We start from the raw sequence: 21,408 nt of genomic DNA, 5'->3' as shown, positions 1-21,408 counted from the left end.
ACACAGTGTGTGGCACCAGATTTTCTTCCTTTCCTATAGTTGCCGGATTTCTTTGTGAAAACATTGTTGGCGTCAGCAGAAAACTCAGGAAACTTGATTCAACCCTGGGCCTGCCTCCTGCCTGTGCCTGGCATCTGTGATGCTGGGCAGCAAAGGACCCAGCATGTAAACAGAGTAGACCGGGACCTGGCCTCTGTGACAGGACCTGTGGCCAAGTCACGCTGATCCATTATTCATGCCCACATGTGTGAATGCACAATATAAAACGGGTGGCAAGATGGAGAAGAAAAGGCCTAGAGAAAGAAAAACACAGATTGCAGAGTGCTGACAGACAAGTCAAGAATTATACAAAGTAAATTCACCCTATCTGAATTCTCCTCCATGAATTTTAAGGTGTACTCATCAGCATTGAGCAAAATAAACAGGTAGCCATTCACGTTCAGTCTGGCTCCAATATACAGCTCCTCAGGCTGGATATATTCTGATAGTTCACTTTTAAAAATTTCTTGTCCAGGCCTCTTAACTCGTATTCTTTTCAAGAACAATCCACCAGTATACCCTACAGAGAAAGAGAAAAGTTAGAGTAGGCTTTATTCTTAAAAGAACCACACAACTTGCCTTTAGAGTTTCTTCGTGCTCAAACACAGACCATACAACTTAGCTGTGAACTCATAGTGCCTATTATTCTCAGACTGAAAGGAAGAATGGGCAAGTAGGTGAAGAAATGAGGCTCCCTAGGTAAGTGTATAAAGAAGCAAGTGGCATGTTATTCCGGCCCTTTCTTTCCTCTCTTTACTCCTTCCCAATCCAAACATTTAAATAAACACTTACCAGTAGCCAGTTCCTACTATATGCCAGCAGCATACTGAGAATTGAGACATCAGCAAGATAACATTTTTAGTGCATGTTTGAATAATACCAGGTAGAAAAATTCCTTTCTTGAGCTTATTTCCATTCATTTGACCCAGATGATGTCTTATACCTATTCTGACATACAGATTAACTTTTTTTCTTGGGCAAAATATCTTTGCTTCTTTTATCAATGTCTCATACTTCTTGCTTTCCAGAATTCTCCCTATCTCATCTGCTCCCTTATGGCATTATTTGATTTTTGACTTCTTGAATAGCAGTGAACAGAGTTAGTTGAATATGAAACTCCAGTATCTTCTGATAGTGAACTGAAATCTTTAGACCTATGAATAAAATCTGAGACCAGACGAGCTTTTGGGGTCAGCTTTACCACATTCCTCCTACCATATTCAGAAACCATAGGTGGTGGAAAGACTAGGCTTTAGAGCCAAACAGAGCTGGAATCCATCCTGGCTTTTTCAATTGCTTGATGATCTCTGAACCTCTCTGAATTCTCATTCATAAAATGGGAATAACATTTCTGAGGGCATGAAAATGCACCTCATCAGCATTTCCCCTAATAAATCTCTTGCATATTTAATCCCACCTTGGGGTTTGCCTCTTAGAGGACAAAACTTAACCTCATAAAGTTCTTGTGAGGATAATAGTGGGTATTCAATCATGGCTGCTATTATTACTAGTAAGCTTACAGTTGACAATCAGCACCCTTTCTGTTTTACATATGCTGCAATTTGCTTGACCATATCTTCCCCAATCTAGAAGTATAAAGTTTGTTTTTTGACCTTTAAGAGCATGATTTATATTCACCCATATTTGATTTCATATTTTAAGATTTTATCCATTATTCAAATCATTGTAAAGCCTGACTTAATTATACAAATTATTCGTTATTCATTGGTGTGCTGAGTGGCTCAAACCAGCTCATAAGGGCTGACTTTTCAACTACCAGAGATTTTGCAAGCCCGTTGTTAAACTGGTGATTTCTTGAAATTGGAATTGGCCATGGTTGGGGTATTTATACCAGGGAATTGGGAAAATGATACAAATTAGATCCTCTAACATTTTTTCAGAGTGCCTATTAACTAGTGCATCACTGATTATTCACAAACATGTGTCTTCAGCAGATAAAAATTTTAAACCTGTTAGGAAAAAGAACAGAGCCATGCAGCTCCATAGTTTGGTCAGTCAAAATTAATGGCTCTCCTCATTAATGGCCACAGTATAAGCACAATGTGTAGAGGCATTCCATGGGCCTGAGTGCTAGAACCTTGCCAACAGCCTCACCAAACAGAAAAACCAAAAGAAGATGGACTATGAAGATTATACTGTATTTGTCTTATAATTAAGCAAAAAAAAATTTGTAAGCGGTGCTATCAAGAATACAGATTTCCTTTTTTTCTTGCTGGCTGTCAGTGAAATTGGTGGCAGCCAGTCCATGATTTTAAAGCCCTTGGATTCCACAGAGGTGTCTCCGAAGCCACAGAAGTGTGGGTAGTGTCCAAAAGGAGGCATCCCAAGTCCCCCAGTCCCAAGCCAACCAAAACTGTTCCTCTTTTACCATTTTATATGTCCCGTTTACCATCTAGAGATCTTTGTAAAATAAACGTTATTGGTTCAAAAAAGTGAAAACTAGCATCTTAGATCATCTAGTATATAAAATCAGATCATATTCCCTAATTTTCAAAGTGAAGAGACAGTTAGTTGTTCTAAGGAAATTGCTATGAGAGGTGTCTCTTACCTGAATTCCTCTCTATGGGTTCAAACACTGAAAGTGTGTTATTGCCAAGAAAATATGAAATAACAAACAGCCTATCCACATCTTCACATTGGTGCTTAATCATTTTTGCAAAGAACCGGAGCGTATTGCTCTCGTTGCCATAGCTAAATGGAAGAGAAATGAGGGTTATGGCATTACACAAGTAATCTTGCATACATTATGTATATAAAATAAAACCTGCTGCCCTAGCTGGTTTGGCTCAGTGGATAGAGTGTCGACCCATGGACTGAAGGGTCCCGGGTTCAATTCTGGTTAAGGGCACGTACCTCGGTTGCAGACTTTATCTCTGGCCCTGATTAGGGCATGTGTGGGAGGCAACCAATCAATGCATTTCTCTCATAGTGATGTTTCTCTCTGTCTCTCCCCCTCCCTTCCATTCTCTCTAAAAATCAATGGAAAAGTATCCTCAGGTGATGATTAACAGCAAATAATAAAATAAAACCTGCAAAAGGTGTACTATAATTTTTTTCATTGAGTTATAAATGACATATAACATTATATTCATTTCAGGTGTACAACATAATAATTTGATATTAGTATATACTGCACAATGATCACCACAGTAAATCTAGTTAACATCTATGACCATGCATAGTTATTTTTGTCTTGTTATGAGAACTTTTAAGATCTACTCCCTTAGCAACTTTCTAAGATATAATACAGTATTATTAACTACTAGAGGCCCAGTGCACGAAATTCGTGATGGGTGTGGCCCCTAGGCCTGGCCAGAGATCAAAGCGCGAGTATCTGGCGTGGAAGGGCAGGTCCCAGCTGACCTCTGGGCCCTGGGCAGCACCTGGGCCCCCAGACCTCCACATGCCCCCCTCCGCCTGAGTCACTGCGCCTGAGTCCCCACACGGAGATGCGATGAGCACGGCTGGACATGGCAGGCTGGGGCACAGCGTGGGCCTCTGGGCCGCCCAGTGGTGCCGCATGGAAGCGGGTGGCCCAGCTCACCCGGAAGAGTCCACATGGGTGCCGGGCAGGCTCCTTGCGCGTGCCCGGCACTGAGTGTGAGGACTTTCCCAGCATGCAAGCCCTGGCATCCCGGAGGAGGATAGCAGGGTGAGTGAGAGCAAGCTCACAGACACCCTACATTCTCACCCCACCTCCATCCCCGTCACCCCTGCCCCCAGGTAGCCGGCGACAGGTCACAGCCCCCCACCCAGGCACCACGGGAGGTTGGTCACTGCCACCTACCCCCAGCTCCCCATCCCAGCCTGGGGCCCGCCCCAGATCGGGCTTTCAGGGCCTGCTGGCTGCTGTTCACCATCTGCGGAGTGATCCCTGGGGGCCTCCCCCTCCCCCGCCTGGCTCCCTCACCGCCTGGAAGCCAGGTGGCGGCCCTGCCCCCTGCCTCCACCGCTGGTCACAGTCTACAGGGCAATTGGTGGGGCAATCGGGCCCCTGCTTGCACCCGCCTTGGCCTGGCACTGCCCAATCACTTGCTCCACCATCCCACCACGGTCCCACTCTCGTCGGGGCCCATTGGGGCCAGCAGTGCCTCCACTGCCACCTGCTGCCAGCACCTTGTCGCCAACACCCACCATGTTCCATGCCGCCCCCTGGTGGTCAGCACATGTCATAGTGAGTGGCTGAACTCCTGGTCAAACTCCAGGTCAAAGGAACAATTTGCATATTCGGCTTTTATTATATAGGATAGTCAGCATGCTATACATTACATCCCCATGACTTATTTATTTTGTAACTGGGAGTTTGTACCTTTTGACCCCTTCACCCTATGGTTTTAAGATAGTAGGATAAATTCTCTGAAGTTGAAAAAGTTCAACCATCTTCTTACTAAGGTTCTAAATTTATATGCAGAGGAATGTCTCCATTTATTAAAATATGACTTACTCTGTAGAGGTCCAGGGTAACACATTGGGAAAATGTACCCAAAACAAATGCCACAAACACATTACTCAAACAAGCTGCATTAAACAGTTGTTCCCCACTCACAAAGCTAGTCAGAAATTACAACCATCATGTCAGCAAGAAGAACAGCACCTAGCCCTCATTGCTTGAGCATGAGCATGGCAGCAGGTGTGTTCCATGGCGTCCTGGAGCCACATCCTCACTTCACTTCCCACTTTCTCATGCCCCTTTCTTTTCTTTCTTCTAGCCCCACACCCTCTCCTCCCTGAGTCATTCCCCCATTTCCTCAGCATCTCCCCAAATCCCTTTCAGGGAAAAATTACCTTTTCCCTTTCCAATGCTATATTAAATATCATTTCACTTATCACCCATATTATAAGTAGCCATTACAAATCTGTTTTCTGGCTGCATCTCATGAACCATTGTCTACTATAACAATTTTACATTGTAACTGTCGTCTAGTATAACAATTTTACATCATTTGTATAAAGTTGCTATACGATCCATATAGATTGGAATTTGCACTTAAAATTCTATGCATGAATAGAATAATCTAGTACACTGACGATGGAATCAAAGTCTAAAATCAAAGTTCCCGAAGCTAATTGCCTTGTCATTGAAGAAATTAACATATGATCTGTCAGCAGAAGCATGTCTATGGATATCAGCTAGTGAAATGTGGAATATGTAACAAATCCTAAGCCCTTGGGGAGGTCTTTGATAATCAAAATCATTACCCCAAGGAAGCATAGAGTAAAATAAACCATGTACTTCGTCACTTCCCTGTCACAACTCTAAGCAGGAAGGTTTCAAGTTTTCCTATGTTGAAACTCATTCTTTCCTCATGGTCACATGATTTACAAAAAAGAAAGAAAAAAAAATTCTAATTCACACCGCAGAAAGTGCGTTTCTCTGGCCCTTTCTTGGACTGTCCTAGGAAGCAGGAGTGCAAAAGCATGGCACCAAGATTTCCAGTTTGAGGCCTCATGTGAGATGGAAAGTAGCAGTTTGGAAGGCTAGCCCCAGGCTTCAGATAGACCTCATCTAGTACATAATTGGATTTATAAGTAACAAACAGATTTGGTAACCCTCTCTTATGCTATATGGTTATGAATAGCACAAGTTTGGGATAATAACCATCCTGATGGGAAGTCCATCTCTCTCTTCTATCCATCATTAAGAATTGGAAGGTTGAATGTTTATTCTATTTAATCACTTAGGCATCATTCCTTCTCTTACTGGACAAATATTGATTGAGTTTCTAGTATGTAGTCCCCACTGTTTGAACTCTGAGGGAAGCAGTAAAGCCAGTCTCTGTTTTCAAGGAACTCTTGTTCTAAGGGGAGATCACAATTACATTATCAAGCAATTGCCACACACTGCAATAAGTACAGGTTCTGTGGCAAAAACAAAAACAAAAAAAACACAAATCAGGTGAACTCCAGAAGTCACACTTCTTCTGGATTCAAAACCTACTTCAACTAAAAATTAGCTGTGTGAGCTTGGGCAAATTATATAGCCTCTCTGAGCCTCCGTTTCCTCATGTAAAGAATGGGTACCTTATGAGGCTGTTTTGAGGATTAAATAAGATCAAGTATTATAAAGTAGTTAGCACATCATAACTACAAATTGCTCTTTATTAGTAGTGATATTATTATTATTATTATTATTATTATTATTGGTGTGATCAGCAAAGCATTGTGAATAAACTGAGAACAAAGTAACTAATTCAGCCTGGTGTAGCAAGAAACACATTATTGTGGTTATTCCAAATCAGACTAGACAATCAGAGGACACCACAGTGAATTTTTACCCAGGCAATGAAGGTCTTCATCCCATCAAAAATGTCATATCCTTTCATTCAAAACTATTTCCTCCAATGACTCAAACCAAATCACCATTAACCTCATACAACAATTAGTACCCACTAAATTTTTACTAGCAATACATATAATCAATATGTGTTATGTACAATTGTATGTCTCAATTCAGTTTATTTATTTGCATTAAGAAACTGGTCTTTGTATGCTTTTGAGATCATCTTCCTTAGGTTCTCACAGTTTTAAACCTTGGATTATTCAAACTCATGTATAAGTCTCCAGCTGAATGTGCCAGTTACTATGGAAACAAGGTCACTGTGTAGGAGGAGCTTGAGGGCAGTGTATTCCTGGCACAGATGGGTAGTGGACAGAAAGAAACAAAATTAGAGACATTTGTGCTTGTACCACCATCCTCTAGCCACAACAACATGACAAGAACATGGAATACTGTCTAGAGTCAATGCTCTGCGGGCAAGTTGCCATGGTGTAGACAGAAGGAGAGACTAAGGCAACTACCCACACAGAACTGTTTTCCCCTGGATTCCAAAGAAACACCCTGGATCATGTTTCATCTTGTTTACTTATAAGAAAATGTCCCTCTCCTTTTATAATAGGGACATTCTTTCTTCCTGCCTCCTTCGGGTAGCTGCCCTTAAAAACAGCAGTTAGTGAAAAGTATCCATCAAAAACCCTGCCCTGCAACCCCACTGTAAACACTGCTATCTATAAGGTAGGATGATAGTGTCCCTCTCAAAATCAGTATTTCTCAAACCCTGGTACCCATCAGAACCCCTGGAGGGCTGGCTAAATACAATACCAGTCCCACCCCCAGGGTTTCTGCCTCAGTGGGTTTTGGGTGTGGCACAAGAATTAACATTTCTAACAAGTATGGGTGCCATATTTTGAGCAGCATAGATTCTAATACTGAAAACAAAACTCTAAAGTCCTCAAAAATAAAATATCATTTCTTGAAAGACAAAGGACATCACAGGCAGCCTTTTAGACATTCTTCATAGCTCTTAATATATTTTCACCATTTTTACAGTTATAGCAAAAATACTGTTCTCTCTACTTCAAAATGTTCTACAACAGCATCTGATTCCATAAATATTATCAAATTCAAGGTGCTGTCTCTTTCTTTTCCTTCTCCTGGTCTAACTACATGTTCCCTTCATCATTTTTCCTCCACAGGTTCTCCTGACCCTTTATTTCTCTTAAACAGGACTTCAATATTTAGCCCACATCCTTTTTAAATAATCTGCAACATTTTCCTACCACTTTCCTCCCAACTTCTTTCTCCAGGGCCTGCTCTCCCTGAGAAATCAAAAGGTAGCTAAGGGAAGTACCTACCTTCTATATGTATGACTCAGCGGCAGATTTTTCCTCATATATATTAGGAAAACTTTTAAAAATCCATCTTTTGAAAGTATATTCAGCCATGTGAACAATCTATGGTTACTGAACTCAGCTAAACCTCTCAAATTAAAGCCACATTAATTGTAACAGAAAAAGACTCACAGATACAGAAGCATTTTGATGGTTGCCAGATGGGAGGGAGGAGGGGGGATGAAAAGAGGAAGAGATTAAGAAGTACAAATTGCCAGTTGTAAAAACAGTCAGGGGGTATAAAGTACAGGATAGGGAATATAAGTCAAGAATATTGTAATAATTATGTATGGTGTCAGATGGGTACTAGACTTATCGGGTAATCACTTTGTAAATTATATAAATGTGTAATCACTATGCTGTATACCTGAAACTAATATAATATTATATGTCAACTCTAATTGAAAAAGAACAACCATATTAATTTCCAAATAACATTCTCAAAAACACATAAATCATGGAAGCCTATATTCCAGGGGTCGGCAAACTACAGCTTATGAGCCAAGTACAAACTGCCACCGGTTTTTATATAGCCTGTGAGCTAAGAATGGATTTTACATTTTTAAATGGTTGAAAAAATCAAAAGAATAATATTTTAATAGGCAAAAATTATATGAGATTGAAGTGTCAGTGTCCATAAACAAAGTCTTATGGGAACATCGTCACACATTTGTTTATGGACTCTGTGGCTGCTTTCACCTACAACTGCAGAGTTAAGTGGTTGTGACAGAGGACATATGGCCAGCAAAGCCAAAAATATTTACTATCTGACCCTTTAAGAAAAAGTTTGCTGACCCCTACTATACACCATTTCCTAGGGACCATCATGAGGAAATATATACAGAAAGATATATATCTATCTATATACATATATGTGTCTATCGATGTAGATATATATCTAATAAAGAGGGAATATGCTAATTGACTCTCACACTGTTGCAAAGATGGCAGCACCCACAGCCAATATGGAGGGAATATGCTAATTGACTGTCCCGCCCTCAAAGATGGTGGCGCCCACAGCCACAAGATGGTGGCGCCCAGTCCCCTCAGCCCCCCAGCCACCCAGGGCCAGTTCAAGGACAGGCAAGCCTCAGATGGCAGCTGCCCAGCTGCCCAGGACCTCCCGAGGCTCAGGTAACCAGGGCTGGCCAAGGCTTGTGCTGGCTGCAGTGGCAGCAGCAGAGGTGTAATGGGTGCGTTGCCTTCCCCTGATCACCTGGTCACCTCCCGCCCCTGAGGGCTCCTGGACTGTGAGAGGGGGCAGGCCGGGCTGAGGGATCCCCCATCCAGTGCATGATTTTCATGTACCGGGCCTCTAGTGTATATATCCCTCTCACTATATGATTTTAGGTGCTTTCAGGTGATACTTATTAAAATAACCACTCATAATCACTCAATGGCAAGGATTTGGAAAGCAGGGAATCCTTGGGCACTGTTGGTAGGAATGTAAACTGGTACAGCCACTATGGAAAACACTATACAGGATCCTCAAAAAGTTAAATATAGGACTATCATATGATCAAGCAATTCAACTTCTGCATATATATTTGAAGGAAATGAAATCATTGTCCCAAAGAATTATCTGCAACCCATGTTCACTACAACATTGTTTATAATAGTCAAGACATGGGAACAACCTAAGTGTCCATTGACAAATAGATAGATAAAGAAAATTCAATATATGTCACATATATACAATGGAATGTTATTCAGCCATTCGAAAGGAAGGAAATCCTGCCATTTGATACAACAAGGATGGAACTTGAGGGCATTATGCAAAGTGAAATAAGTCAGACATACTTATTATCTCACTTATATGTGGAATCTAATAAAACCAAACTTACAGAAATAGATATCAGATCTGTGGTTGCCAGAGGCAGGGAGTGGGGAATGAATGAATTAGATGAAGATGAACAAAAGGTACAAACTTCCAGTTACATGATAAATAATTTCTGGGGATGTAATTAATATACAACATGGTGACCATAGTTAACCATAGTATCTGTATATTTAAAAGTTGTGAGAGTAGCCGAAACCGGTTTGGCTCAGTGGATAGAGCGTCGGTCTGCGGACTGGAAGGTCCCAGGTTCGATTCCGGTCAAGGGCATGTACATTGGTTGCGGGCACATCCTCCGGTGGGGGGTGTGCAGGAGGCAGCTGGTCGATGTCTCTCTCTCATCGATGTTTCTAGCTCTCTATCCCTCTCCCTTCCTCTCTGTGAAAAATCAATAAAGTATATTTAAATATATATATATATAAAAATAAAAGTTGTGAGAGTAAATCGCAAAAGTTTTCATCACAAGGGAAAAATTATAACTGTGTAAAGTGTTGAATGTTAACTAATTTCATTATGGTAATCATTTTTCAGTACATACACATAGAAAATCATTATATTATACAACGTTATATGTCAAATTATATCTCAGTAAAACTGGGAAAAATATAATAACCACTCAAGAACCTGTTAATACTTGCATGTTAACTGACTTCATTAAAAAGCTATAACTTGTCCCTGGACTTTAAATTAGATGAGCTGAGAAACATCTGTATCATCTTGGAGACTATAGTGTATATATTTTGAACACATTTGGGAAAAGATCAAACCAAAATCATGGTTCCGTCAAGCACCTATCTTTTTCTATGCATTTCTTGAAGGCCTCCAGATCAGGACGAACTACGGGCACAAGGCCTATGCAAGAGCGGAGAGAATCCTCTTCAGAACCAAAACCGGTATAAGGTGGATATATCTTTTTTCTTCTTGGAGGAGATGGAGGCTTGCATGGAATTGAGGGAAAGTTCTCTAGAACAAAGCAAAGGCAAATAAAACATCAATATTATTTTTGCTCTGATTATGGCTGTTTTGAAAAGCTTGTTATGTTTTCAAGATGAACATGGAAATCTTTGTAGACTATTTTAAACTCTTTCAAACAAAACACAGCAAAATCCTGTGAGGGTAGGTTTCAATCATGTTTACAAAAACCACAGAACTCACTCAATAATCGTCATTGGTTCAAAAGGAAAAAAAAAAGAAACTATGTCAAATAAGTAAACATTTATCTTTTGTTATCACATCCCATTTCTGAATATTTTTGTTCATCCTGATTTTTCCAGTGATATGAAAATTCAAACTTAGAAATTTATTCCACCCATTCCATATTTTAAGCTGTAGTTTAGCTCTCTCATATCTTTAGTCAACACTCACTAATCAAATTCCTTTCCAAACAGGATTGACTCCTCACTATTCTGCCTTTACCTTTCCCATCCACTGTCCCCTCCTGCTGTACGCACTTTGTAAGCCCTCTCCCGTTTCCTCAACTCAAGTCCAGGCCACAGCCCTTCACTATCTAGTTAAACAAAAAACTTTTTGTTACCAACAACTGCTCCAGGTTGCTCTTGGTACTGCCCACAAAAGGACTACAATTGTATAAAAAAGTGTCATTTGTAATTGAAAGAAATTCATATAAGCAATGATTTCCTTTTCCAGTGTCAAAGTTCTAATAGATGGAAGAATCCAGATTTAGTGCACACCTCTGTAATTGAAAATGTGCATTAATTTGTCATCCAGGGCAAACTAACTCTTTAAATTAAAGGACATTTTTTATACTGATTAAAAGGTTAAGGGTTTGAGGCTACTTCTAATTCTAATTTGAAAAGTTCACATTTCCTTAGACTTCCTCACAGCCTTTGTGTGAACTCCTCTCAAGCATATTCCCCCATATTAATCTGAGAAATCTAACCAAAGGAGAACACATATTGAATAGCAAAGTAATTCAGAATTCATTCTATACTTTCCTGTATAATTACAGATTTCATAACACAGTGTTGTTTTCTCAACTACATAATTTTTGCAACAGATTTAAGTAACAAAAGAACCAATTTAGTGTTCCTCTGCACCCACAGTGCCATCTAGTGTATAAAAGTTGAGAACTGTTCCACTCTTCATGCCTGACTGTTCTAACACCACATACATCTTTTTGGATATTCTGACTCAAGATATAATTTCTCTGGGTAATCGCTTACAACGCTTTGTACTTGCACCTGAATAAGTTTCCTGTCTTTGGTTTTCCATCATCCTGCATTTTTCAGGTATTAAAAAACATTTGGTGAATAAATGAAAAAGTATACATTTTTGTATAAAGCATCTTCCCAAATATCTTCTTAAACTGACACTCTGATGGATCTTTGATACACATCTGTTTTTCAAATAGTCCGATTCCTCTAGTTCCAAGCAACTTGTAAAAACATGTATATTCAATGTCTATTAACAAATAACTAGATTCCAAGAAATTTCCGGAGATGTGATATATTTTTAAAAGGAATCTTAATGTTCATTCACAGTGATTTACTAATTGCCATCTCAGTTGGAAACAATGCTAGGAAAAGCCTTCAATTACCTCAAAGTTGATTTTGTATGTTCTAGTGACCCAGATACGGACCCAGGTTTAAGAAGGCCTAAAGCTTAAATAATTTGGAGAAGCTCTTCAAGACAAAGAATGACAAATTATTAAGACAAAATTAGGCCCAGGGCTTTGGACTAGGGCCCCTGCAAAGGAAGAAGCCTACTTGTACCCAATGCCTAGGTCAAATGACTTTGATGGGATGTTCATTTTGAAGTCAAATGATTATCAAATCCCATAGTTTTCTAGTTCTAGCTAGAAAATCCTTAGAAATCATCGAACCCTCAATCCTCTTCACTTCATAAGGGAGGGAAAAGAGGTAAAACTGTTAACTCCATTGAGGCCATATGGTGAGACTAGTATTTCATCCCTGTTACCGTATCTTGGGATGGCTAATTTGCTCAAATGATCATTAAACTCTCATCTTGGATGTCCTGCTGTTTCTAGCACCAAGAGTTCAGAGATGGCTAGAAGTGACTCCACATCAAAGTTGCTTTAAGATTTTTGCTCATCCTTAATGTCAGCACAACCTATTAAGTGTTGATGGGCAATGGGAATGAATAGTCTTGTTACTAGTTTGGTTATCCCAGCCACTAAGAATTAATAATAAGGAAGTCTTCTTATAGACAAAAACAAAAAATAAACAAAAAAAACAACCCACAACAATTACCCAAGGAAAGAATTCTAAGCACAAACAGTTTACATTCAAATCCCTGTCCCTTCGGTGAAAGAAACACCTGCTGGAGCCTCTGGAGCCTTTTCCAACCTTCATGTTACAGGAAAGTCCGACAGGTCTCCATCTGCCAGTCCGTGTTCATCCACATGAAATAATGAGGGAGTCATATGTTATAGCCTACAGGCAAGCCCGGGCCAGTGGGATGACCAAGCTGCCTAGTTGGGGGTAGAGAGGTCACACTAGACTATTTTGTGGAAGAATTCTATGAAATCACCTTCTCCTTAGAAATCTTAAATGCGTGAAAAAAAATCTTATCTTTTTAATAATCAGATTGGGTTTTGCATGGGGGTACAGATATCTCTTGGATTTCTATCAAGGCCTCTGCTTCTACATAAATAGAAAGCTTACTCAAGTACCTTTCTTGAGACTGTGGCCAACTCCTTCTCTTAGTCTGTTTGCCATTTTTTCTTTCCTCCCCCCCCCCCCCCCCGCCACAAGTATGTTGTGGTATCATTGGTTAAGAGAAAGTACTAAGCACCAAGGTTTCACAATGCATTAGAAATCTCTCCCTGGCTTCCTCTCAGGGAGGCCCCTAGCTGTGTTGTTGGTGCTTGTCAGCGACTTCCTGCCTGTGGCATTATAGAGTGGAGACACCAGGTATTCCACTGACCACAATTACAGACAAGGAAGGAAATGTAACTACAATTATTGATGGGACTTTGTCCTGGATTGGGCATTAAGAATACCAAAATATACTGTATAGAATTTGGTCATTCTTATGAATTTAGAACCAGATTAATTATAAACAAAATTAAATTGTCAAAAGTAACTAAGAACATTAAGTACATTAATTTAACCTTACCAAAAAGTCAGGAAAAGCAAATGTAAAGATTATAAGAGAGTATTTATTCATTGCCCACCTAGCCCGCATCACGCATATAATTTCTAGTCATTAGTTACATTAAGTACACTGTTGTTACTCAAGAAATGTTGTGTAATAATAGTGTCTGCTAAGTGGGAGATTTTAACATATGTTATGAGGAATATAAAAAGTCAGCATGACTAGAAAATGCATCATAATCTACATTTGCATAATTTTCTGTTCAAATGCATAATGCTCATATTATATTCGCTTTAAAGGCATAAACTACTTTTTATATGAGTTTATATAGTAAAATCTTAACTAGAGAACAAAGATTCTAAGTTTTCAATATTATTTTCTAATTGACAGATGTAACTTACGAATTCCATATTTAGTCCTATAATAAGTCTTCGTAAATTCATCACAGTCACAAAGGAGTACTTTTCTTCCCCACACATTGATGCTGGCTCCTATGGTCAGGTCAGTATCTTTGTAAAAATCTTGTACTAATTTTGAATCCTAATGAAAACAAAGGAACACAACACTGGCACCACAGACCCTCCAAACATCTAACCCTTCCCAAAGGAAAAAAGAAATTTTTAAAAACTCAATTATATCATTTATAGCCAAATTTTTAAAATCAAACCAAAAGACAACTAGTCGATACTAACTTTAAAAAAATTTATTTTAGCAATGTAGTGCTACTCAACAGCAATGCAAAGCATATATTTATATATGCACTTAAGCATGGTTATTATTGAAAAATAGCAATGCAATGTATTCACTTATTAATTTCACTCACAATCAATCTCACCAGAGAAGAATATGTAACTCACCCCACATTTCAGGTTCCAGGGACGTCCCATTGAAACAGTAATAAAACATAAGGTTCCTCACCTTGAATTTATCCAACATGTAGCCATGCACTCGGCTTACGTTATAGCCATTATACACATTGAGAACTATTCTATCTGTTACGTCTCCTGGTTGATGGACTCCAGGTGGGCCATACTGGAAGACAAAAACCAAAGCGAGATGTGGTAGAAGGCCTCTAAAGACAAAAAGGGGCTCAAGTGGGAAATATGCATTACATGGTTCTTCTCTGCCATCCGCACGAAGACAAGACATTTACTTTATCTACCTGCCCCTGTGCTTCTTCACCCACTGCAGGCTGGACTATACTCCGTCCATCCATCAAAGCCCTGGGAAGCCTCATCTTTCCCCATGACCTCTCCCATCCTACTGGCCTGTCCCTAATTCAATGCTCCACAGCACCTACCGCAGGATTAAACCACTTGTTGTGGTTCTCTAGTTGCTTCATCTTTTCCCTTTACTGAGCTACAAACCATGCCTTGCCTTATTTTCTTTACTCTGCTTAGCCTCTTGCCAGATCCTGAACCCAAGAGGCATTTGCTGGCTGAGAGAGACAGTGCGGTGAGATAGCAAGAACAACAGAGTGTGGTCAGTTTCTAACAGAAACCATGGCCTGGAGGGATCCAGAACACTCCTCAGTTCTACACACACTGGAGGTGGTCCAAGCAGTTGCATAAGCTTCAGGAAATACCTTAATTAACTTACAGAGTCACAGTGACCAGTTTATCATATACAGATGAGAAATGTGAATCATCTCTGATACATGTGACATAATATGTAAGTGCAAATGTGTGAATATATTACACATGGGGCATAAGTAAGCCACATAACATAGGAAAACAGTACATTTGGACACAAACTCTCTCTTCACCACTTACTAGCTACAGGACTTGGGGCAAGGTTTTTATCTTCAGTTTCCTGTAACCACAATAGTACTTGTTTCTTGCTTTCTCAAAAGATGTTGAGAGTGCCAGGGGAACACCTCCCACTACTATATCTTTCCCCCACGAGAACATATGCTCCGTGAAGCAGGACTTGATCCATTTTCTTTCTCACTGTAACCCCAGAGCTGACATACAGTTGACAATAAATATGCGTTAAGTGAATGAATGAAGCAATTGATGTCCAGACACACTGCAAATGTCAGGTGTGTCATTATTATTTTATAGTCAGCCTATTTTTCAAAGCCATTCTAAAAACAGGCTTCCCAGGTATCTCCTGGCCACCTGCTGTCCATACTCCAGAGCTCCCTCTGAGACAAATCCTGCCGCCGCCACCACCACCACCACCCCTCCCGGCAATACTGCACGGCTTCTGGCTATGGGCTCAAAGAATCTGGAAGAGCCTCTTGTTTAGATCACATAACCAGTGGTTGTTTGCTTCAGAAAGGAGTGTCACAGTAAACTCTTTAGTAGCGTTAAGAATTGTTAAAAATATTTTATCCAAATAAGAAATAAAATGTAATATAGAGCTGTGAAAAAAGCCTGTATGTTTTGGTGTCCTCATAGGTGTCTATAGGTCCTTAGGTAGTGTGTTTTACTATGTTACCTCATTCTATCTTTACAGTTATCTCAGGATGGAGGACTTGTTAACTATATTTTAGAGATAAGGTAATACACTCAAAGAGTTTAAGTGACTTGCCCAAGGTCACACAGCTATTAAGTGTAGAACCATAATTCTAACCCAGGTATTCTATATTTGTGCCATTTCTGGCTGTGCCCAAGTTATGTTAGCTCTCAAATAGCCATAAATATGTGTAGAAATCAGTGTGATAACTTTTTAATAGCAAATAAAATGCAAAGCTGTCACTGCTGCTAGCCATTGGCTAGTTGGCGATTGGTGGTTACTCTCAGAAGAATCACTCCAGTGTGTGTGTGTGTGTGTGTGTGTGTGTGTGTGTGTGTACACACATTCACAACACAGACCAATACCATGGGATCTCCTCAGTAGGATACAGAGGCCAAAGACCAATGTCCCATTTAAGGCCATAAGCAATTTTTTGACTAGAGAGTCATTTACTTTCATAGGACTGTGAACTCGATATTGAATAGGTAATTTCTCATCCATTTGACATTTTCCCTTTATTTGCCTTATACCCAGAATATTCCAACTACAATTTCTCATATCCTCTGCATTACTTTCCAAGATGGATATTAATATAGGGCACCAAAAATGAAAGTTTTCTAAACTCTTGCAATAATGTATGGTAACTGTCATCACATAGTCATAACACATGACATTCCAGTGAGTGAGCAGAGTCTTTCAGCCCACAAGCAAACTCAGAAAGTGGTTCTGTGTCCACCACTCACCTTGGGCAGCTTTCCCCTCTGGAGGAAAAATGACATAGGATCCCGGCCTGAGTTATGGGGCAGGAATTCTTTGATTTCAATAGTATCATCAGACAAGAAATAATGCAAGATGAGTTGTCTATAGTCCCCAAAAACTGAGGCTGTGTCATCCCACATGCAGAAGAAGCGCAAAACTTTCCCATCATACTCAAGGAACTCTTTCAAGGTGTTGAAGGAATCATAGGGACGTAAAGGTCGCACATAGTCTAGTATCTGAAAATGAAGAAAAGTTTCATAATAGTTGTGGTTTGGGTATAAGCACCTCTGAGATGCAAGCAATCAAAGAACATACAGATATTTTTTCCATAGACTAGTCTATAATTTATTTTTTTATTTCAACTAACATTGATGTATAACCAATTATACACACACACACACACACACACACACACACACACACACACGGAGTGGCCAGATTATTATGCATTCAGAGATCATAATAATGTGGCCACTCAGTGTGTGTATATATATATATATATGTTATAACCAGTACATATAACCAGTTTCAACCTTAAAAATATAATCAAGTATTAGGAAGCTTTCATATTAAACATTATTTTAATGCACTAAAATTTATTCCTATCATATTTTTAAAAATTAATTTTTCTCAGACTTCAAATTGTTGTTTAAGAAATGACAAAACTAATGCATAGTGACAGAAATTAGAACAGCAATTGCCCCTTGGTAGTGGATTGACTGGAAATGGGAACTAGGGAACTTTCGGGGGTGATAGAAATATTTTACATCTTGATTTTCATTTTAGTTACTAAATTGTACACATTTTTCAAAACTTGTTGATCTGCATGCTTAAGATCTATACATCTCTGTTAATTATATCTCAATTAAAAATTATTTTTTCAATGAAAATTCATATCTGAATATCCTTCTTACTCATCCAAAGGTTTTTGTGAAGGTAAAAGGGAAGAAATATATTCATGATTTCATTTTGCTCAAAAGCTTTAGATATTGAGGATCTGAAAGTACCATGGAAACAGAAGCAGAACAAATGGAAAACTTCCCAATCAGCACAGAACCACTGCCTGGGCTCTGTCCCCCAAGCCAGGAACCACTAGCTCTGCAGTCTTCTTGGTGCAACTCTTCTCCATTGGTACGTTCCCCGCCCAGTCTTGGAGCAAAACTGCTCCACTCTATCTAATGTAACCAAATGGGACTGGAAGTGCTCATTGGCAAGGGAGATGTAGTTTCACATCAACTTATGTAATCTGATGTGTCAGTTCTCAAAAACTTGTACCTGTCCAGGGCAGTCTACATGCAGACTTATCCCAAGAAAGGAGGGAGACATAATGGCCTTTCAGTGGCCCTCCAGTATTATCCCAGATATTTAAATGAAATTGTGGGACCTTTACTTTCATTGATTGGAAAAATATTTCTTCAGCATTATTAGGCCTCTAAGACATGTATTATTGATTACATACTATTTGGGCTCTTTTCAGTTTAAGTTAAATGATTTTGTTTTGTTTTTAATCCTCACCCGAGGATACTTTTCCACTGATTTTTAGAGAAAGTGGAAGAAAGAGGTAAAGACAGAGAAAAATATTGATGTGAGAGAAACACATTGATTGGTTAGCTCTTGTACATGCCCTGACCAGGGCCTGAGCCCGGGAGGAGCCTGCAACCTAGGTAAGTGCCCTTGACTGGAATCAAATCCAGGACTCTTCGGTCCGCAGGCCAATGCCTTATCCACTGAGCAAAACCAGCTAGGGCAAGTTAAATTGTTTAAATTTAACTACGTTTCAATGCAGCAAACACTGAAGAAGTAAAAGCATTAAAATCAATATAAAAGCCTCTTATTAAACTCCTAATTTTCCACAGATTTCTATATCTATTAAAGAACTTTCTCCCTGAGGGAATAAATGCTAAAATGATTCTCCCAATCTGAAAGGAAATTACTTAAAACATTTCTAGGATGTTCTTGGTATTTATTCTCGATTCCTGGCACAAAATACTTTTTTTCTTTATAAACCTATGAAATTGCACAGTGTTCTATACATTTCATATAATGCATCATCATTCATAACCACTATCATATAATACCAACTGTTAACTGTTAGTGAATGAATGCAGCTATATGTAAAGGGTGAGAATTCATATGGATCCATTTCTTTTAGGTTCTTACTGTTGGTTCTAAAGACGTATTCATCTAGACTCTTTCATCTAGGACATTTAGAAAAAATAAAAATGAACCAAAACCACTAATCTGCTTGCATGCCAATATACACTGAGTGGCCAGATTATGATCTATGAATGCATAATAATCTGGCCACTCAATATATATCCTATATAATAAAAGGCTAATATGCAAATTGTCCCCTCGACCAGGAGTTCAACCAGCAGGCAGGCCGGCCAACCACCCATGTCCCCTCCCCCTGCCAGGCTGGCCGGACCCCACCCATGCACAAATTCATGCACCAGGCCTCACACACAAACACACACACACACACATATACACACACAGAGTGGTGAGATTATATGTTCAGAGATCATAATAATCTGTCCACTCAGTGTACACAAGTATAATGCCACAAAAATTTCACCTTGGATACTCCAGGATCAACAATATATATTTTTCAGGAGGGTTGTATGCCTATAACATTAAAGAGTAATTCTGCTGGGGCTAGAAGGCAAGAACAGATGAATGATTCTACATGCAGATTTTAACAAGAGATTAAAGCAGAATCAAAAGAGAATTTTATTCTAACTTGGATATTATCTTTCTGCAAGGAAATGAATTACAAATTTAAAAACAATAAAAATGAGATTAATCTATAGAGGCAGAAATGAGAATAGTGGTTACCTTGGGGAGGAGAACGACTGATTAGAAAAAGGCATGAGGGTACTTTGGGGGGGGTAAAAATGTTCTATATTTTGATTTGGGTATAGATTACATGGGTGTATGTATTTTTTAAGACTCATCCAACTATATACTTAATTTCTGTGAATTTTACTGTGTATAACCATACTTCAATAAAAAGAAAAAAGGAATCCCTAGCTGGTTTGGCTCAGTGTATAGAGCATCAGCCTTCAGACTGAAGGGTCCAAGGTTTGATTCCAGTCAAGGGCACATGCCGGGTTGTGGGCTCGATCCCCAGAGGGGTTGTGCAGCAGGCAGCTAATCAATCCTTCTCTCTCATCACTGATGTTTCTATCTCTCTCTCTCCCTCTCCCTTCCTCTCTGAAATCAATTTAATATATATCTATATGAGAACAAATGGCAATAATGAAAATCAAGTAAGAAGCAAAAAATTTGAGTTCAAATCCTAGAAAGAACATTGGCTAGGTATGTGACCTTCTACATGACACCCTTTTGGGTGTTCAGATTATTTTATAAAGCACAACATTTGGACCAGGGGGTCATTAAAAAAAACTTTAGAAAGAAAACCATGATACAATTAACACTTATTCTTTCCTCTCTACACTAATTGGGGTCATACTTTTCTTTCATAATGGGGGTACATCAGAATCATGGCCCTTCTTACTCCTCCAGAACATCTCTGTATCTGATGCCAGCAGAAGGGGAACTGGGAGTTCCAAGGAAGAAGGAAAATAGTAAAAGATGTACCCAAGGGTTGGTTCAGTAAATCAGTAGAAAAGAAGCAAACATTTTTCCCAGAGTTAGGGAACTAAAATGGGAAAAGACAAGCCAGGTAAGTGTGGATTCACCGTCAGAGACAACAAAAACCAATTGTGGGCTCTTAGAAATTGTCCCATGTGGGTGGCTCACTGAAGACTCCTACTGACTGGAAGGAGGTCTCCATGAAGAGAAGTGTGGCCAGGGGCAGTGAGTGAGACTTTCTAGCACTGAGGCTGACAGCCAGCGTTCCCTCCAGCCCAAAGGACAAGTGGACAACTACAGCAACTCTTGCACGCAAAGTTCTTTCACATCTGCATCAGAAGTAACCACTACCCTCTATTGACTGAAGGGATTCTCATTCTGAAGAAAAGAACTCACGATGTATCAACTTCTTACCTCTCTCCGCAACTTTGTATAAGGATCATCTGGACACTTTCCCGGAGGGTTTAATTTGACTCCTACTTTCTTCAAAAAGTTTTTTGTGAATGGATTACAGTCATAAATCTTGAAAGTCCGGCCATAAAAGACAACGTCTATGTTGATATTGAAATCATGTACGGTATAAAACTTTTCAAAATCAGGAGGTGGGAGAGGAATCCGGTGACGCCGGATGGAAGTCCCTGTGATGTGAAATAAAATACAATTGTTTCATCATGCAGCTAACAAGGAAGAGGTCACAGCACATATCAGTAACAGCCCCGAATACTTTCCTACAACAGTGATCTGGGCAAAGGGCTATTTCTTGGAGGCAGTATTAGTATATTCAAACTCTGAGGAAGCCAGAAGAAGCTGAGACTTCTGAGGTCCAGAGTTATTTGACCAGTCTTACATATTATTAGAATTGCCTAAGTGGTACTAGGGAAGTACTTTAATAACCCATAAAGACAAGGAGAGGAGGGAGTAAGAGGGCACAAAAAGTGAACTAATACAGC

General features: G+C 39.5%; 1 protein-coding gene across 1 annotated transcript in view; it reads right to left on the bottom strand.

Annotated features, from left to right (window-relative positions):
• EFHC2 (EF-hand domain containing 2) overlaps positions 1-21,408 on the bottom strand; it is a gene marked incomplete at both ends in the record, with an annotated part of 146,991 nt that overhangs the window by 72,947 nt on the left and 52,636 nt on the right. Inside the window, 7 exons of the mRNA XM_079764649.1 lie at positions 363-559; positions 2,609-2,751; positions 10,357-10,528; positions 14,044-14,182; positions 14,561-14,674; positions 16,846-17,097; positions 20,873-21,096. Of these exons, the coding sequence (XP_079620775.1) occupies positions 363-559; positions 2,609-2,751; positions 10,357-10,528; positions 14,044-14,182; positions 14,561-14,674; positions 16,846-17,097; positions 20,873-21,096 (1,241 nt within the window). The remainder of the gene's footprint in view (positions 1-362; positions 560-2,608; positions 2,752-10,356; positions 10,529-14,043; positions 14,183-14,560; positions 14,675-16,845; positions 17,098-20,872; positions 21,097-21,408) is intronic.

The sequence above is a fragment of the Cnephaeus nilssonii genome (assembly GCF_951640355.1).
Source record: "Cnephaeus nilssonii genome assembly, chromosome: X".
NCBI classification, from domain to species: Eukaryota; Metazoa; Chordata; class Mammalia; order Chiroptera; family Vespertilionidae; genus Cnephaeus; species Cnephaeus nilssonii.
This window is presented reverse-complemented; position numbering and strand designations above follow the sequence as displayed.